Below are 21,394 nucleotides of genomic sequence, written 5' to 3' on the forward strand. Positions count from 1 at the left end.
AATTAATGCAGTTTGAATACTGGAATCACATTAATTGGCCCTCTTTAACAAATATTTAAACAGTTTTTTTATTTTTTAATGAAATAATCGAACTATATCGACAATATTAGTGTCTGTACTCTTTAAAAATTTGGTGCAACTTTAAAAATAATCTAAAATGTCAGTATTCCATGGGTATATTGATAAATGAGTTCTAAATTACAAGAAAATGCATTTTCTACGGAAACTTGAAGAGATAGGTACAAATGGTATAATACAATTTGATAGACAATTAAATTGTGCATCTGATTATCATAAAATATACAGGATGTTCCATTTAAATTAAACAAGTTATTGCTGTTTAAAGCTAGTAATTATTTAAAATAAATTTTTAGATACTCTGTATAAGGTAGTATAATTTTTATTATTGCAACACAATAACTGATCAGTAAATAAACTTCAGTAAATATTTAGCATTGAAAACTTTGATACCCTCGGGGAAATGAAGCCTTAAAATGTTTACTGCAATTTTACAAAATTGAAAATATTTTAAAAACGGTAAGGTTTAAGTGTAATAAACCTTAACCAAATTTACCTTTATTTTAATTATAAAAACTAAAAATGTAATAATATACAGGGTGTTCCATTTAAAAAAATACAACTTTGATATTTTTTATTTATTTGGGACACTCTGTATCTTGTAAAAATATTTTTAAATTGTAGCTCTAATAGTCCTTCAACGAACCCAAAACTTACAATTTGTTAAAATCTAGTCGTTTAGCTACAATACTCCGTGTCGTATGTGGTGAACAACCCTGTATAGCTATGCGGCCAAGCAACACAGAGCATACTCGATTTTTTGTTAGATACAGAAATGGAAAATGTATTAAGCAACCCGTTGGCATTAATACTTTATGGAAAATGCCGTATAAAATAGCATTGTTCCTAAGTCTTCCAAATCCACAACAATACACTGGACATTGTTTCCGTAGATCGTCTGCGTCGTTGCTTGCAGATTCAGGAGTGGATTTATTAACTGTTAAAAGACATGATGGTTGGCGCTCTAACACAGCACAGCAGAGAGCTATATAGAAAATTACAAAGAAAATAAGAAAAAGGTGTCATGTAATATTTTGGGTAACATTTCTGGCAATGATGGGTCTTCAACAAGTTCAAGCACTCAGGAAATAAATTTACTTTCTAAGAATTCAACTCACCTGTCATCGTCTGGAATTAATTTAACCAATTGTACTGATATTATAATTAATGTTTACAATAAGTAAACGTATTTAGGTACCTTTTTTGCTTGTTTCTTATTTTAAAATTTGCGTGTTATTATGAATTCATAATAGCACTAGTGCTATTATGAAAGCCATAATGACATCCAAATGACAATGTTAAATGTGTCATAATGACATTGTCGCAGATTAATTACATTAACACGAAACATACCAACACCAAGAGGCATTAGAGAAGGAGACAACCTTCTTATTCAATCTTTTAATGGACATCATCATAAAACAGGTGACCTCGATGAATATCGGTTATCGAATGGGACACACTGATGATGCGGCCATTATCGCGGAGACAGACGACGATATGCAGAGACAGCTTCATAAATTCTACCAAGTAAGCCGAGAATTAAATATGATTATCTCTACAGAAATAGGTAACTGAATGTTTAACTTTCTCTAAAGAGTCGGTAAGATGCAAACTGGTAGTAGAAAACAAAATTATTGAGCAAGTATCACAATTTAGAGACCTAGGAATAGATATATCGTACTACCATGATCCAGAAATAAGATTTGAGAAGTCACACAAACATAGCAACGGCCATGTCAGGATGTCTGAGGAAAATAGTGTGGACAAATCTCTTCGATGCGAACAGGCAGCAAAATTAAAATTTATAAGACCTCTGCATCAGACCAATAATGACATATGGCATAGAAATCCGAGAGGAAACAAACAAAACCAAAAGCAAGTTAAGAGTCGCTAAAATGAAGAATCTAAGAACCATCATGGAAAAGACTAGAAGAGACAGAATTAGAAACACAAATATCAGACAACAATGTAATACAGGACGTAGTGAGATGGGGTAGGCAAAGAAAAAGCCAATGGTTCTCAGACGTAAAACGCATGGAAGAAAACAGGCTGCCACGCATAGCTCTTGAAGGGAAAGCCATGGGTAAGAGGCAGCCGGAAAGACCTCCAAAAAGATGGAAATACAGTTGGCAGTCCATCTCCCCAGAACTCCTACAAAGATAGGCAACCTTAAAACTAACAAATCAACTAGACCTCAAATAAGTAGAGGAAGAAGATAAGATAACATAAATAAACATACTGTAAGTAAAAATTTAGCAAGCATATTTTAGAACAAGCAAAAACTTTATATGGAGGGCATTTTTAAAAATCATGATAATAAAAAAAAAGCGTAATCCTCTTGTAAAAACAATACAGGGGCACATACTATATATTCCTTTGTTCTACCATACATTTATAACTTACCTCTGTTTGAAATGTGCACAATAGATGACATAAATAAGGATGTTTGGTACCCAAAGCTAGTACTTTTCTTTCTATCAGGGTGCATTCAACATCATCATCTTCAAGTACTACGTCTTTCTTCAAGCATTTCACAGCATAGTAGTATTCGGTGCCTTTCAATTCGGCAAGTAATACCTAAAAATAAAGGAAAGATAAATTTATACAAATAAAACGAAAACATTTTTTGTTATAGGCTTGGTATATTCTCCGCCGGTGATGCCACCATCGGAGAATATTGTAAACAACTAGTATATACAAATACACGGGTTTAACAAGCGAATATACAAAAAAAATATTTTATAATTATTCTAAAAGTGTTAGGAAGTACAATTTGTAAAAATTCTAAAAATAAAAATAGAAAGTAAATACTTTGATATCTTCAAAAGGTCTAACTTGTATTATAATTTATTATTCCAGCTAAAAAAACTTTTTAGATGAGTTCAACTACGGTAGCGAGCATAGTTTTAATCACCGGTTTTGCTAGTGGAGTCATAATTGGGGCTATTTCGGCTATAACAAAATTTGTAAAGGTACATAAGTATAATAGACGGAGAGCTGGCTACATAAAAAACCTTATCATCGTTACATAGCTAATTTTTTGTGTGAAGTATCCTTTTGATAGCCATTATGAAATAGTCATGTCTCCCAGCGCGATCCCGGGGCTTATAGGGGGGGGGGGCCAATCGAAAGGGTGAAATTTTGACACTAAAAATATTATAAGGTACACGTGTTATAATTGCGAAAATAGCTTTTATTAATTATTAAGAAACGTGTAAAACTGTTGACAGACATTTTTCTCGTGGGTAAAATGCCGGCAGGCAACCCGAAAGAGGCATGGAATTTGACAAAAAAAAAGCATCGCTTACATGCATGTCGATTGGTGGAATGTCATGTTAATTTATTTAAAAAGCCGTATGCAAAAGGACAGAGAAAAAAACGTGGCTCAATCAGCGGTAGACAGTTATAAAAAACACGATATTACTCTACAGGGTGAGTCTTGAATAAGTGCAAATATTTTCTGAGCTGGTAGATTTCGATAAAAAAACATATTTTCTTTTTACCGTTTTCCAAATAAGTCCAAAATAACCGAGTTATTCAAGTTTGATTTAAAAAGAAATTGATTTATTTTTAAATAATTTTGTGATCGATATGATTTTGTGACAGTGGTATCGACTTAAAGGAAGACTCGTTTGCGTGAGCGGGGATCTGCAGTACGATGAGTCAGATACAAATAGTGAGACAGAATAGTAAATGTATTAGAGTAAAGCGGGGAAATATGCCGCATCAGGTAATATGCCGCAGTCTATTTTTAGGTCGTACAAGAAAGTTGGCAACATTCCAGCAGTGGACACCTGTTTTGTTTAAAAAGATAGCGCTGAGCGCATGCTTGGTTGATTGTTGGTATTTTTGATTAAACTTAAACGATTGGTGCTAAAAACCGGTAAGTACATCTCAAAAAATTTTTTACAACATATTTCGCAAAAGTTTGTCGAACCAGATATTAATAATCCGATTTAAACATTATATTACTGGGAAAGTAGGGTTTCTAACCTAACATTTTTTGTATGTAGCGTTTACCAGGTTTACACTGGAGTTTGCGATTCTTAGTTAAAACATATAGTTTGTATTCTGGGGTAATATGCACCACTAAAATGGTAGTGCGGCATATTACCCCAAACATTTTTATAACGTATCTATTAAATAAAATATTTTTTTTTTATTCTTTAGATAACAATAATGCCACGTTCTTACGTCCGAAAAAATCTAAGAGGGTATCTATATATAAAATCTAAGGTCAGAAGAAGATCTTCAGAATGCTATTGGCGATATCATTGCTGGTAGAGGCTCAGTTCGGAAGATAAGTCGAATTTATAAAGTTCCTGTTAGAACCATAATGAGACGAAAGGAATCAGGAAATCTGAATAAAATTCCTCTAGGTCGCAAAAGCTGCCTTAATACTGAACAAGAAACTAGTTTATCCAAATACATACAAAACATGGCATCACACGGCTTTTCGCTTTCTGCCCATGATATCAGAAAACTTGCGTTTTCTTTTGCTGTTCGAAAAAACATTCCCCATACTTTTAATAATGAGGCAAAAAAAGCAGGGCAAGGCTGGTTTTTGTCATTTATGACGAGACATCCTGAGTTGGCAGTACGTAAAGCTCAAGGACTGTCCATCGCCAGAGCTAAAGGAATGACACAAGAAGAATGTGTTAAATATTTTGAATTATTAGGAGACATTTTAAGAGAAAATAATTTGTTAAATGTTCCACAGAAAATCTTTAACCTCGATGAAACTGGATTGCAGTAGAACAATAATCCCGGAAAAGTCCTGATAAATAAAGGTGCAAAGATGGTAAATTGTATTACGAGTGCTGAAAAGGGGGAAACTATTTCTGTTATAACTAACGTGACCATACGTCCCGTTTTGAACGGGACCGTCCCTTTTTTCGACCGTCTGTCCCGGTGTCCCCGAAAGACGCTTCGGGACGCCAAATTGTCCCGTTTTTCAAGAAAATACTAAAAATCCAACAAACCAACAAATATTGATTGGTGCAGACCATCCGTGTCTGAAAGATATATGTGCAAGGTATCTTTGGTTGCCTAACTATAACAAGTTTTGGGTTGGTAATAGACGCGTAATGCTCATTATTATGTTATATTTACTGTCGGAATATTTCTTCTTTGATAACCGCGTAATATTTGTAATCGTGACGCAACTAACGTTTAAAAAGTTAGGACTTAATAAATAGTATTTAATCATGCCGAAACGTAAGTGCACTTTTAATGACAATTTAAAAGCTGTGAATATCCGTTTATTAAGCAAACAAATACTCCGTCAAATGTCAGATGCGAAAAGTGTCGTACAGAATTCAGTGTTTCCCATAGCGGTGCTGGTGATATTGAACATCATTTAAAATCTGGAAAACACAAAATGCCGATCGCGCAGCTGCTTCAAGTTCTTCAATGTTAAATTTTTTAAGAAGTCGAGTGTGCCAACTTCAAAGGACTTGGATATCGCTGCGGCAGAGGGCGTCTGGGCTTATCACACGATACAAGAAAACCATAGTTTCCGCTCCAATGATTGTGCGTCAAAATTAATCCAATCATGTTTCGATCAGAAATTTAGATGCGCGCGTACTAAAACAGAAGCTATTGTTGTAAATATTTTGGCGCAAACTGCGATTAAAGAACTGAAAGATGATCTTGGTAAGTCCAATTGCATTTCAATTTCAACCGACGCTTCAAATCATGGTAGCAAGAAAATATACCCTGTTCTAGTGCGCTTTTTTCAACCTTACGAAGGTGTGCAAGTAAAAATTTTGGACCTACAAAACCAACCGGGTGAAACTTCTGATATCATTGTCAGTTATTTAGTCCAAGTGTTAAGAGATAATAATTTGTCTGCTAAAGTCGTAGCGTTTTGTGGAGACAATGCCAACGTCAATTTTGGAGGGGCAGCAAGGCGAGGTACTAATAACGTGTTAGTGAAATTACAATCATCTCTGGATAAAGCAATAATAGGTATTGGATGCGGAGCTCATATAATCCACAATGCAATAAAATCCGCTGCAGATGGCTTACCCATAGATTACGAATGCATTATTGTAAAGATATATTCGTTTTATATTTACACAGTCCGAGTTGAAGCTCTAAAGGAGTTTTGTACCGAAAGTGAAACAGAATATCAAAAAATGCTGGGCTACAGTAAAACCAGGTGGCTTGCGCTTATGCCTGCCATTGAAAGGGTATTAATAACGTGACCATACGTCCCGTTTTGAACGGGACCGTCCCTTTTTTCGACCGTCTGTCCCGGTGTCCCCGAAAGACGCTTCGGGACGCCAAATTGTCCCGTTTTCGCTATATACTAAAAATCCAAATAAACCAACAAATATTGATTGGTGCAGACCATCCGTGTCTGAAAGATATATGTGCAAGGTATCTTTGGTTGCCTAACTATAACAAGTTTTGGGTTGGTAATAGACGTTAGTAATGTTTCATATTATTATGTTGGTTATTTACTGTCGGAATATTTCTTCTTTGATAACCGCGTAATATTTGTAATCGTGACGCAACTAACGTTTAAAAAGTTATTAGACTTAATAAATAGTATTTAATCATGCCGAAACGTAAGTGCACTTTTAATGACAATTTAAAAAGCAAATATCCGTTTATTAAGCAAACAAATACTCCGTCAAATGTCAGATGCGAAAAGTGTCGTACAGAATTCAGTGTTTCCCATAGCGGTGCTGGTGATATTGAACATCATTTAAAAATCTGAAAACAAAATGCCGGATCACAGCTGCTTCAAGTTCTTCAATGTTAAATTTTTTAAGAAGTCGAGTGTGCCAACTTCAAAGGACTTGGATATCGCTGCGGCAGAGGGCGTCTGGGCTTATCACACGATACAAGAAAACCATAGTTTCCGCTCCAATGATTGTGCGTCAAAATTAATCCAATCATGTTTCGATCAGAAATTTAGATGCGCGCGTACTAAAACAGAAGCTATTGTTGTAAATATTTTGGCGCAAACTGCGATTAAAGAACTGAAAGATGATCTTGGTAAGTCCAATTGCATTTCAATTTCAACCGACGCTTCAAATCATGGTAGCAAGAAAATATACCCTGTTCTAGTGCGCTTTTTTCAACCTTACGAAGGTGTGCAAGTAAAAATTTTGGACCTACAAAACCAACCGGGTGAAACTTCTGATATCATTGTCAGTTATTTAGTCCAAGTGTTAAGAGATAATAATTTGTCTGCTAAAGTCGTAGCGTTTTGTGGAGACAATGCCAACGTCAATTTTGGAGGGGCAGCAAGGCGAGGTACTAATAACGTGTTAGTGAAATTACAATCATCTCTGGATAAAGCAATAATAGGTATTGGATGCGGAGCTCATATAATCCACAATGCAATAAAATCCGCTGCAGATGGCTTACCCATAGATTACGAATGCATTATTGTAAAGATATATTCGTTTTTTTATATTTACACAGTCCGAGTTGAAGCTCTAAAGGAGTTTTGTACCGAAAGTGAAACAGAATATCAAAAAATGCTGGGCTACAGTAAAACCAGGTGGCTTGCGCTTATGCCTGCCATTGAAAGGGTATTAAAGATGTACCAGTCATTAAAGAACTACTTGAGAATAAAAATGTCTCAACATTAAAAACCTTTGAGAACCCAGCATCGGAATTGTGGCTTTATTTCTTACATGGTCAGTCGGCAAGCTTTCATCAAGCTGTTTTAAAAATTGAGGGTCAGACTTTATCGGCAATTGAAGCTGCGAAAGAAATAAACCTATTGAAAGACAATTTGGCTCAGAAACAGGCTAGTCAGTTTCTTCCATTTACAGTCCGTAGTTTGATGGTGAAATTGAAAGCTAGTGGCACATATATTGACGAAGTCTTTGTAAAAAGTACGGCCACAGAATTTTACAAAACTAGTCGTGAATATTTGGAACAGTGGACTTGGTTTACTAAAGAGTTGGATATATTTAATTGGGCGGATTTAAATAAAGTACCTGCATGGGAAGAAGTTCAAGGAGCATTGGATACGTTGATTGAAAAGGGATATCTTGATTCTGATAAGGACACAGAAGTGTTTGACGAATTTTCTCTAATTTCTAAATACGTCACGTCACAAAAAGTAACCGAATGGAATAATGGAAATATTTCGATGGAAAGTCGTTGGGTAGAAGTGTTTAAGCACTTTCAGTCGAACCAGCTTAAACATGAACAGCTTTATATTCTAATAGAATATATTTTGTGTCTGCCTGGCACAAATGCAGCAGTAGAAAGAGTATTTTCTTTAATGAACAAATTGTGGACAGCTGAAAAAACTCAGTTACAGGTTTCCGTCCTCAAGGCGATGTTGGTAACTAAAGTGAATATAAAAGACATGCCAAGAATTCTATTCCTATTTAAAATCAAAACCGAACATATTAAGAGAAATTTGTTCATCTGACAAATATAAAATTGATAATTAAGAATTTATGTTCAATAAATAACCAACGTTTTTAATGTATCTTTAACGCTGTTAGTAAAGCTTATTGAAAAATATGTGCTTTTTTTTTCTAATAATATGGTGAATGGATAAAAAAAACCGATGTCCCGTTTTCAGTTTAAAAAAATATGGTCACGTTAGTTATAACATGTGTAAACGCGGAGGGCAGTTTCCAAATTAAAACAGAAAGAAGAAAGAGCGACAAAGTCTAAAAATAAAGTGGAAAGTAAGAAATTAAATAATAGGTTAACACTTGCAAAGAAAAAAACTGGAAAAAGCGCAAAAGTTCAGAGAAAGAAAACTGTTTCAAAGGGAATGAATTACAGCTCTAGTTCATCAGACACCGAGACAGAGGTAGAATTAAAGGAAAGCGATGATTCAGAACTCGAATTTGATGAATCAGATTTTTGTGCAAGCTGTAAAGGATGTTATATGGACAAAAAAGGTCCCAAGTGTGATTGGATTCAATGTGTAAGTTGTTCGAAATGGGTCCATGAAATCTGCACTCCATCTGATAGATTCTGCGACGACTGCATCCCGTTATCCGAGTTTTGAAATGATTTGTTGTTTTTGTTGATTAAAAATACATATTCTTTATTTTTGAAAATAAAAGCAATTCTTGTAACTCTTGCTCTACTCTTTGTTAAAACTATAATTTCTAATTATGAATTAATGTTGCCCTATTACCCCAAGCTATATGCCATATTACCCGTACCCACGGGTAATATGGCAATGAAGTATCATTCAACATTTCTACGTGTAACATTTTTAACAGTGGAAATACGGCAACGAGATATTTACAGTGACTAGCTATAAAGGCACAGTCTTAGGTGTCACTTTCATATTTTGGCTGAGTCGCTTGGTTGTGTTAGACTGTGATCCTATGAAATTTATGTTGCCATATTTCCCCGCTTTACTCTATATCTGTTTTGAAATAATAAAAAAATATATTTATAATATAATCGTATACATGATTTATCTATACTTAAATGGATGAGGCGGCGAGCGTACCCTGAAAGGGCTAGAGTAATATCGTGTTTTTTTTAAACGGTTTTATTTAGCTCGACCCGTACGGTATTTATTTATTTGTTTGTTTATTTGGGTCAAAATTAGAAATTGAAATTTAAATACCTTCCTGTTGTCAGATTGATCTGAAATTTGGTACACACCTTTAGTTCCGATGACAATACAATATAGCAATATCAATAACATTGTAAAACTAAGATGGCTACAAGCCGGTACAAAAATGGCGGATTTCATATTTTTCCACAACCCCCAATATGGGTATCAAATGAAAGGGCTATACTAGTAGAATACTGTGATATGACAAAATTTAAAATCCAAGAAGGACGTCGTTACAAAATGGCGTATTAGGTGAGAGCATGAGTAGTCGTGTCCAGAACAGTTGTATCCAAGATTGTGTGACGTTAGAAGGACAGAGATAAAAAAAAAATAGGTGATGAATTTGTGAAAATGTTGCGGTCCAACATTGATGTTACAAAAGGATTGGTAAATGGTGCTATAGGCCACATTACAGAAATTGTTTAGCCTCAGTTCCGTCGAACTCAAATGTACGAAATAGATGTACCATCAGTTTGAATTGACTTTGGCAGAGACTGCATACACGTTATACACCCGAAAACCATACAGTTTCCAGCAAAATTCAATTATGGTACGGCTGAAAGAAGGATGTTACCCTTAATTTTGTCATGGGCAACCACCGTCCATAAAATGCAGGCAGCACAGTCGACCATGCAGTAGTGTATTTGGGCTCAAAATTGTTTGAGGAAGGGCAAGCATACGTGGCTCTAAGTCCAGTCAAGTCTCTGGAAGGGCTATGTATTGAGGAATTAGATTGTAATAAATTATCAGGTAAAAAACCATGTAATAATGATGCACTAAATGAATTAAATAGAATGAGGAATATCCGGTAGGCATTTCAAAAAACTTTAAGTAGTAGTAGTGGTTGATGACAGAATAGTATTATTAGACTAAAAATAAAACGTGGGGCCCATTAACTATTGCTGTAATACTTTCTTATATACTAAGTGTGGATTGCATCGACTACTATAATCGTAACTGGAGATTTTGACAAATAACCAGCCGTGGCGGCTTCACCAGCGAACGCCGAGCTCATGATCTACAAAAGTATAAAGATATGCTTTGTTATAGGTAGGATTTCAGAGGGGCTCCCTAATGATTTTATTTTAGTCTAATATGCCTAAAAGCTATTCTGCCTAGTACCAAAATATTTCTGAACTAGAAGTTCAAAATACCTAATTGTTATTATTATTTTCTAGTTTTCAGTGCACATAAGATAAAACCGTTTAACTTTAAAGTTTTTTTACCGATTTTTTATTTATAACTGTCTGCAGCTGATTTAGCAACGATTTTTTTGTCTGCCCTTTTGAATACGGCTTTTACAAAAAATAAATATGACATTCCACCAATCGGCATGCATGTATACCATAATTTTTTTTCATTCTTCAAATTTCATTTTTTAATAATTTTCGAGATAATTTTTAAAATTGCATGCCCCTTCGCGTTGTCTGTCGGCATTTTAGCGACCAGAAAAATGTTTGCCGACGATTTTCCACGTTTCTTAATAATAAATAAAAGCTATTTTCGCAATTATAACTTGTGACTATTTCATAATGACTACGCAAAAGGATACTTCACACAAAAAATTAGCCATGTAACGATGATAAGGTTTTTTATGTAGCCAGCTCTTAGACTATAATTTTAGAAGACGTTCTTAAAACAGTTAATCACTAGTCGATTAAAAAAAGTATACTTGTAAAAATAATTGTAAAGATTTAAAAATACGATTATTTATTTTTGATTCTGTATTGTTTATGAAACATTCGAATTATTATTTTGATTTAATTCAATAAATATTTATTCACATTTTATTCTCGTTTGTCTACGTATATTTCGAAACCAAATAAAAATAATTTTATTTATTTATTTGTCAACTATATTTATTACAACATGTTCTGAAGGGAAAAATTATTGGGTTTTTATAGTGAAATATTGCCGAAAAATGGGTAGCTACATATTTTTATTTGCATAAAAAAGCAAAATGATGTGACTGTCAACAAGTTGGTAATAAATCAAAAAACGCATGACAAGGGAAAAGAAAATAAATATTTGGGTAAACAGGTCAAACACCTAAAATAACAGGTCATATACTATAGTTTAAAAAAAATTGTGCACTATGTGCGCATATTGGAAGTGAATTTTTACCCTACTTTTCAAAAATCTTTTACTTATATTTCTCTATCGTCTTTTCTATATGAAATGTAAGAACTTGATTAAATTTTGAGCAATTTTATGCAAGAGAAAATATCCTCAATGGCGACAAAATCATTTTACACCTGTTTGCGTTTCTTTATATAGTATATTTCGGTATCGACGCATTCCATTTTGAAGAATTATTGGATTTTTTTTCAAAAAGAGTCCATGAAAAAGACTATTCGTGCGTAAAGGAATACAGAGGGAGTTTATAGAATACAAGGGTAGATCAATAAGTTTAACATCAATTTTCTGAAATTCAATGAAAAATGGACAAGATGTGAGGAATTTTCAGTGTTTTTGAGGCATTTTGTGAATTGTGTCACTTTCAATAAATAATTGAAAACATTTTATGACATCTCTACTATTATACAGTACTTCTTCTTAATTTTTTTTAAATTCTTCGAATTTAGAATTTTAATAGAGCTTTAAATAAACAGTAAATTTAGTTTAAAAACGGTTATATTTCAAAAACCACTCGGTATAGAATATTACATTATGGTATTTTTAGAATAAAAATTTAGTGACAACCATTGTGTATATTAGGAAAGAAATTCATTACGACAGTTAACGATTAGATTTACAATTGTGCTTAATTGTTGAAGGATTATTAGAGTTATTACTGTAATATTTTTTTTTTTTTTTTTTTTTCATTTTATTGTAATAAAGTTGTATTTTTTAACAGAACACCTTGTATATTATTTATTTTTAGAAAAAAAAAAAAAAAAAAAAAAAATTTGATTAAGGTTTATTATACTTAACCAATGTTTTTGAATATTTTCAATTTTCGAAATTGCAGTATAAATAAAATATGAAAAAAAAAAAAAATTTTTATCACTAAATATTTACTGAAGTTTATTTATTGATCAAGAGCAGTTGCAATAATAAAATTTTACTACCTTATACAGACAGAGTAGCTAAATATTTCTATTTTAACATTTATTATAACGGTTAACTGGTTTAATTCTAATGGAACACCCCGTTTTATGAGATCAGATGTCGATTCTAATTGTTCATCAAATTGTATTATGCCATTTTTAATGGTTACTTTGTTTCGAAAATGTATTTTGTAATTTAGAACTCATTTATCAATATACCAGGGAATAATATATTTTAGATTATTTTTAAAACATGTACCAAATTTCTTTTAAAGAGTACAGATACTAATATTGTCGATATAGTTCGTTTATTCTTAATAAAAAATAAAAAAACTGTTTTAAATATTTGTTAAAGAGGACCAATTAATATGATTCCAGTATTCAAACTACTAATTGACTTTTGCGTTGATTAATAACAATTGCTCCAAATACTAAAAAACCGAATTATGTATGTGTATTAGACAGTGTAGTAAAAAAAACTAACAATCTTAAAACTGATATTTCCATTTTTGAAAATGCTTATTTATAACAGAGACGTTCATTTTCATAACTTATTATTATATTGATTTCTGATTCAAATCCACATTTATTTAGAATAATTTATTAACAAACCCAATTAAGTTTGTAATTAATTATATTTAAGGAAATACTGGTGGTATATTTAATTAATGGTATACTTTTTATAAAGATTTAAATAGTTTTTTGCATAGATACAAAATTAGTAATATTATCGTTTCACTAGAAACGATAATATTACTATCCTGAACATTTTGTACACTTGTTGTTTTAAAACACCTAAATGTCAATATTCCATGGGTATTGGATAAATGAGGTCTAAATTATAAGAAAAATGCATTTTCTACAAAACCAAGAAAGGATATGTAAAAGTTGTATAATACAATTTGATAGACAATTAAATTGCATCTGATTCTTCATAAAATATACAGGGTGTTCCATTTAAATTAAATACATTGCCGTTTAAAGCTAGTAATTATTTGCACAAATTTTAGACACTCTGTATAAGGTAGTATACTTTTTATTATTGCAAAACACAATAACTGATCAATAAATAAACTTCAGTAAATATTTAGTTTTAATAACTTTGATACCCTCGGGGAAATGAAGCCTTAAAGCAGAATATCATCATAGAATCATAGTAGAATCATTGAAAAAACAACTTCTTGATTTTACAGATTTAAAAACAGTAAAACTAATGTTAGATTTATTACTTACTACAATAGTGCAATAACACCTACTACTCGAACTAGAGCCACAATATATAAAACTGGGTTTAATATGAAATTAGAGTAGACAACTCTTAGATAAAATATGGCATCATCAGTTTTTTTCTATACAAAAAAATAAAAATTAAATTATTATATTATTAATGTGGAAAAAACTAAAAGTGAGTGAGTGACTGAAATAATTTCTGGTCTCAATTCCTGGTTCCTTATTATCAAATTCACAGGGTACACATACATTAGACCAGTGCTTCTGCAAATCAAATTGATTTTCAAAATATAATTCATTTACGGCGGAGAAAGCCTTGTCTAGTGGGGGCTAAGAGTTCATTGCTTTGCGAAATGAAAAGAAGACGATGTTATGGATTTGATATCAAATGGTAGGTGATTGTGCATTTTTTCGAGTTGCATAATATTGAACTTTTAACTAACTCTGAGCGTGGGGTAGGTAGAGAGGGTAGAGATAAAGATCTTGTTCCGCGTTCCTGAGCGGATAAGTGTGAGATGGCCTTTCTTGAGGAGCTGATACATGTTTACGCATAGCAAACCGATTCAAATATAAATAAGGAAGGAGAGTCAATATTTTAATACTTTAAAAGTCCCAATGAGTCCCTCCTCGCTAGTCCCAGTGAATATCGAACAGTTCTCTCTGGAGCTTGAAAATGCAGTCAAATTGAGTCGCACAACACATACCCCAGAATGGAAGGACATACCTGAGGTGCGACTCAAAAAAGTGCATAATAAACAGTTCTAGCAACTGACAAGTTAAGCTCCTTAGAAACAGACCTTAATGCAAAACAGGCAGAGCTCAATTTTTTCGACAAAGCTTAGATATGTCCCATTTCAGAGAATTGTCCACAACAGGCACTAAGAATTTTACAGATTTACGACGTCAATGGTGGTGTTGTTAAGTACAAAAGGCTGCAGTTTTTATACGACAAAGCTTTAGTTTTAGAAATGTTGAGACTCAGGAGGTTCGATTCGCACCAAGATTTAATGGTGATTAAGTCATTTGATATAATCCTATGAAGTGCCGTGATATCCTTGTTGCTCCCAAGTGAAGCTAGTGTCGTCCGCAAGAAGACATATTTTGCCACTGATGTTTATGTTAGCAATGTCGTTAATAAAAAGAAGAAACAAAATAGGCCTAGTACTGAGCCTTGTGGTACTCCACATTCTATTGGCTTGATAGAAGACAACGTGGTATCCACCTCACAAGTTGACTTCTGCTGCTCAGATACGACTTAAACCATTCGAAAGATGATCCCCTGAACCCATAGTGCTGCAGTTTATTAATTAGGATCTGATGACACAACGAAGAAAAATCATTGAAAATTGTTGCTGTAGAATGATGGTTGTGTAGGCTGGAGTAAACTTTATTAAGGAGGGAAACATAGCGTCATTTGTGGACTTGTTGCTAGAAATCCAAATTGATATTCAGTAAATATTTTGTACTTAAACAGAAAAGATATCAGCCTTCTTTTAACCAACCTTTCAATGATCTTAGATAGCGTTGGAAGGAGTGCAATTGGGCGATAGTTAGAAGCTTCATCTTTGTCTCCTCCTTTATGCAGACGAATGATTATTGCCTTAAGACATTTTAAAATACAATTTTGGAACGACATGTTTATTAAAGTTGTTAGGTGATTCAGAGTGCTTTTTGGCAGATTCGAAAAGATTTTTAAAGTTAGCCGGTCGGTCCCAGAAGAGGATTTGATGGTATTAATTGTACTGCAAAGCTCTTCTAAAACTACGGGCGAAAAAAAAGAAACTGTTTTTTTTTTTTTTTTTTTTTTTTTTTTTTTTTTTTTAGTTTGGTTTGGTTCCCATTTGGGTACGGAACCCTAAAAACTATTGAAGAAGGACCTCCAAAGCATATTTTGAATATTAATACTAAATTAAAATCGTGTATACGTCATTTTAGTGAAAATGTTTATAAAAAGTGAACAGTGGTTATGTGGTTGTAAGGCAAATATAACACTTACTTTTCCAAAACTTCCCTTTCCAAGTACTTTCAAAAAGTTGAAATCGTCCACGCAGTATTTCCTGAACCTTGGAATCGTTGTGGCTGGTGGGGTGATCCTCCCACTCCTCTGGAAGCTCTGGTAAGTACTGGACTGGGACACTTCTTCGGGAAGATCATTGTAATCCAGTGCAAAGGCTGGATTCAGAGCTGGATTAAGGGTACTGCCTGGAGAGTCACGACTATCAATGGAACCTAGAAAGAAAAACAAAGGAGTTAAATAGTGTTTAGTATAAGATAATATACAAGGTGGCGCACCTCATTCGCCTCGATATGAAAACGGAAAGATGTAAAGACAAAATATTTTATGGGTATATGCGGAAAGGCAATGTACATAATTTGAAAGACTACCGGTTGAAACTAAAACTCTTCTTTTTACATTTAAAGTGTCTCGTGTCTCTGTTAGGTAGACTCCTATAATAAAATTTTATAACGATACCTTCAACTGTTAAAAAAAAACTATTAAAAAAAAAAAACTTAATTTTTCAAAAACTTAACACCCTGTATCTTGGTGTAAGAAGCATTTCCGACCCATAGTGTGCTATATCAAAATTAATATTTGACGTCCCCTATCATTCCTCGAAAGCATGACCGACTTACAGGAATCACCCTGTATATTAATATAATATAAAGAAATTATTCTCCATAGTAGAAATGGTTGAATAAGCAGAAAATTATAATGAAGATGATGATGATTTTGAAGCTGAGAAAAGCACTGATTAGTGAAGTAAAAAATCCAGGTTTGCATTAACAATAATTAAATGATTTTTACTCTCTTAGTGATTATCTGCGTTTTGTTAATTTTGACCGTTTTGAAAGCCTTAATTTTGACCTAAAATGCTCAGTTAGTTGGTATAATGACCGGGTTTTATCGTAACATATCGTTTTATAATTTCAATTCCTATTATTCTTTGGATCATTAAAATACTTACTATTTACCTACTGATATTATTTACCCCCGATCTATTACCCCCGAGAAAAAAAGGAAGATATTCTACAGAAAGAAACTTTATCATAAGTAAAACTCTTTTTTTTTTAATACCTGACAACAAAAGTCCACCCTTATACCCGATAGATATCCTTCATTCTTCGCCCTGACTGCCACAAAAACACCCCGGAATTTTCCCCTATAGCTTCCAACCCCATCCCTGACATCTTTCTTTCCTGGCAGGATCCGGCAAATTATTAATCTACCCCCGTTTCACCTATACAAAACCGAAAACCGCCCCGGGTAGCGACACAAAAGAAAATACCGTCGGTATTAGGGGCTGCTGCTTGGCTTGGCTCGACCGGTCCTGCGGCAATCTATACGATGGTTTGCTCTCATATTCCCGCTCTCTTTTTTAAATAGATTCCTGTCGTCATTATTTCGAGTTTTTCTTTTTTGGCTTATCGATACGACGAGAAATTGTCTTTTTAGTTGAAAAGAAACAATATATGAGTTATTTTTTGTGAAACAATAAACATAATATAAGAAACTAATCGCTAATCCATACGTTCAACTTCCGATATTTCCGAAGTGCCGCCATATTGAAAATATTTTTAATCGATAGATCTCGTTGTGAAACTATGATATGCAAAAAATGTCCTATCTAGATATCGTAGTTCTCTTAAAAACTTCTAATGCACGTTCAGCCTGGGACACCCTGTATAATTTCTTTCTTTTATACGCTACCGAACCTTGAACTTGAACTAAACCAATACCAACGAACCTATAAATAACTTCTAATTAATAAACCGTTAATTTACCGTGGTAATAATAATAACAATAAAGAGAGCCTTTAAGTGACGTAGATCGTTCATTTCCATTTTACTGTTTTTGTTTTTTCGCTTAGTTAAGTTTTGGCGATAGATATCGATTTATTTTTAGCCAGTCAGCGTCAAGATCGGCGTTTGGCCAGTGACGGCAAAGATTTTTTGGGTTTCTCTATATGTATGTGTATGATAATTTGTATGTGTATTTGTCTAGCATCGTTTATTATTTTTAGCTCATTGGACATGTTACGAGATCAATTTTGTTTAAATAGAACCAATTAAGTAAGTTAGTTAGTTGACTACCAAATCAAATAAGTGAAAAAGACAGCAATCACAAAAGGATAGAAAAGAGAAATTACCAAGGCAGAAATATGCGAAAAATTCATAGTGGAACGTTTGCCAAAAATCATGACAGACCTGATAAGCAAAGACATGTCTACTAACAAGGCATTTATAGTGAGCTTAATAGGCATCTAAAGTTGATGGGATTGACGGACAAAACCATGTACACTATAGTCACTACAAAAATCAAATCTAAAATACACTTAAATGCAAAAAACGCAAGGGAACACTTTTTCGTCAAGATTAAAGCATGTCTTATATATTTTTACTTTCAGTCCTATTTCATGATTTTTTTAGCAATTTGTATATAGATCTATCAACAGTCTTTAATTCACCTGAAGATTTAAACACTTACTTTATTAATGTTGCTAAAAATTTAGTAAACACCATAACTCCTTCTCATGATTCACTTTCATATCTCCCTAAAGCAAATGAGAATTACACAGTTTCTTCTTCACGCCGGTAGCATGAGATGAGCTCCGTAGTACAACTAATAGTATTAAAAACAAATCCTCATCTGGGACTGATGGGCTTACTCTCAAAATGTTCTCTGAACTTCCTGAATGCCATTCCATTAAACCATCTTACTACTTTAATTAACGAGTCATTCCAAAAGGAGTTTTTCCAAACTGCCTTAAGACACCAATAATTATTCCTCTGTATAAAGGAGGAGATAAAGATGAAGCTTCGAACTATCGCCCAATTGTACTCCTCCCACATTATCTAAGATCATTGAAAGATTGGTTAAAAAAAGGTTTATATCTTTTCTCCTTCAATACAAAATACTTACTACCCATCAATTTGAATTTCTAAGTAACAGTTGCACAAATGATGCTATGTTCGACCTTTTTAATAATGTATACTCTAGCCTGAATAACCATCACTCTACAGCCACAATTTTCTGTTATTTCTCTAAGGCTTTCGATTGTGTAAATCATAATATCTTAATTAACAACTTGCAATACTATGGTTTCAGGGGAGTGCCGCCCGAATGGCTTAAGTCATATCTTGGCAACAGAAGGTAGCTTGTGAGGATTGATACGTCTATGTCTTCTTGTAAGCCTATAGAATGTGGTGTCCCTCTGGGTTCAGTACTTGGCCCTATTTTGTTTCTGGTGTTTATCAACGACATTACAAATCTAGACATTATAGCGGTAAAATCTGCCTCTTTGCGGACGATACTAGTTTCAATTGGAGCGGCCCAGATGTTGCGGCACTATATGATACTATATTCAGTGACTTACGCACCATTAAATCTTGGTGCGATTCTAATCTCCTATACCTCAACTCTATCAAAAACTAAAAGCTGGTCACATAAAAAGTACTATACAACCTTTGTACTTAATAACACCACTATTGACGTCCTGGACTCTATTCTTAGGACTTGTTGTAGGCAACTCGTTAAAATGGGACTTTCACATCGAAGCTCTATCAAAGAAACTAAGCTGCCTGTTTTGCGCTAAGACCAGTTTCTAAGGAACTTAACTTCTCAACCTCTAAAATAGCCTATTATGCCGTTTTTGAGTCACATCTTCGTTATGCCCTTCCGTTCTGGGGTACTTGCTGCGCAACAAAATTTGATCGTATTTTCAGACTTCAAAAGAGAGCAGTTCGGTATTTATTGGGACTGAACAGTAGAACTCACACTGCCAGAATTTCTTTAAAAATTTCAAAATACTGACTCTTCCTTTCTTTATTCATTTTTGAATCCGTTTGCGTAATCCGCAAGCACATATCTGCTATTCTCGAAAAGCCATCTCACAACTATCCACTTTAGGAATGCGGAGCACGATCTTTATCTGCCAACCCCGAGCTCAGAAGTTAAAGGTTCATTACTGTACACGCCAAAATGTACAATCATCTGTTTTTGAATATCAAGTCGCTTTCGTTCTTCCCCGCATTTCGCAAAGCTCTAAAACCATACTTACTGGAGAGAGCCCTATATACGGTAAAACGATTTTTTGTTGATGTTTAATTATGAACAATTTTGAATTTTATTTATAATTTTATTTTGATCATCTCACACATGGTCAAAGGTCAAGTATTTAATATTTTATAACTCTAAAATTATATCTATTTACCGCGTACTGTTCTGCAATTGTCCATGTATATTCTTTTGGTTATTTTAATGACTTAAATTTTTTGAATCGTATTATTTGTGTTATGTATTTTTGTTGTTTGTATTTTCTTTGTGCTTTGTTTGTTTTGGCGAGTGCTTTGTCGATGAAGCAATTTTGGCTTTTTGTACAAAAGCGTTGTTTGTTTGTTGTCAACTTTAAATCACAAACTCAGTTTTTTTTATAAACTTTTGTATTTATTTAGCTTATCATACAGGGTTAATTGAAGGGTTGTTTTTTTATCTTAACTTTAAAACACCCTGTGCAATAATTTCAATGGTAACTTTTCCCAAAACTTTATTTTTCGATTAGAACCATGTCTTCTGAGCATTTTTGTTTTTTGACTTATGTCAACACATACTTTGGTTAATTTTTACGAGCGAAATGAACTTGCCACAATTTGCAATTTTTTCAACTATCATTAATTTATGATGTTATTTTTTAATATCATGAGGTGGTTTTGGTGATTATTGTCGTATTGTCATATCGACACTGATTAGAACTCTTAGAATTTAAAAAACGTTAAAAAGTAACGATACAGGCTTGGTTTTAATAAATATTAGTAACACTAACAGAACTAAGGTTATGAAAAAAAATAACTGTATTAACTAAGTGAACAAATAAGCAAAAAACTTATTGCCTCCCCCGGCTGCTATAACTGTCTGTAGACGTCGATACTGTTAATGAGACTGCAAATATATTGTGTTATGTTTTCCCATTCGTCTTCAAGGACCAAGCGAATATTCATAATTTCGGCCAACTTCAACAAGATCAATGACTTTTCCATAATCTTCGACAATAAGAACCATATCCTATCGTACACAACAATAATCACCAAAGCCACCTCGTCACTATGAAGACTAACATCAAAAAGTAACAATAATTGAAAAAATTGCAAAATGTTCGTGGCAAGTTCATATTGCTCTTAAAAATTAACCAAAGCATGTGTTGACATGAGTCAAAAAACAAAATATTCAGGAGATCTGGTTCTGACCGAAGAAATAATGTTTTAGGAAGATTTGCTCACGAGATTATTGCACAGGGTGTTTTAAAGATGTATAAGAATGTATAATTTAAGAAATATAAACTTTATTTTTATAAATTTTAAAGTTAAATAACACAGTTTTTTTCAATTTATTTTAAAAATGTATTTAAGCTGTATTTTTCTTCATCCATCAGATATAATTTTATATTATAATGCATCTTAAAGTAAAAAA

The 21,394-nt window shown here is 33.3% G+C and overlaps 1 protein-coding gene across 10 annotated transcripts in view; it reads right to left on the reverse strand.

Annotated features, from left to right (window-relative positions):
- Positions 1-21,394, reverse strand: part of LOC115886471 (putative protein kinase C delta type homolog) — a 165,977-nt gene that overhangs the window by 61,438 nt on the left and 83,145 nt on the right. For all 10 annotated transcript variants that reach the window (XM_030905636.1, XM_030905706.1, XM_030905698.1 and 7 more), the window contains 2 exons: positions 15,926-16,158; positions 2,485-2,658 (listed from right to left, as the gene is read on the reverse strand). In XM_030905636.1, coding sequence (XP_030761496.1) covers positions 2,485-2,658; positions 15,926-16,158 — 407 coding nt within the window. The remainder of the gene's footprint in view (positions 1-2,484; positions 2,659-15,925; positions 16,159-21,394) is intronic.

The sequence above is a fragment of the Sitophilus oryzae genome, unplaced genomic scaffold (genome assembly GCF_002938485.1).
Source record: "Sitophilus oryzae breed Bouriz unplaced genomic scaffold, Soryzae_2.0 scaffold_1145_pilon_pilon, whole genome shotgun sequence".
Taxonomy (NCBI): domain Eukaryota; kingdom Metazoa; phylum Arthropoda; class Insecta; order Coleoptera; family Curculionidae; genus Sitophilus; species Sitophilus oryzae.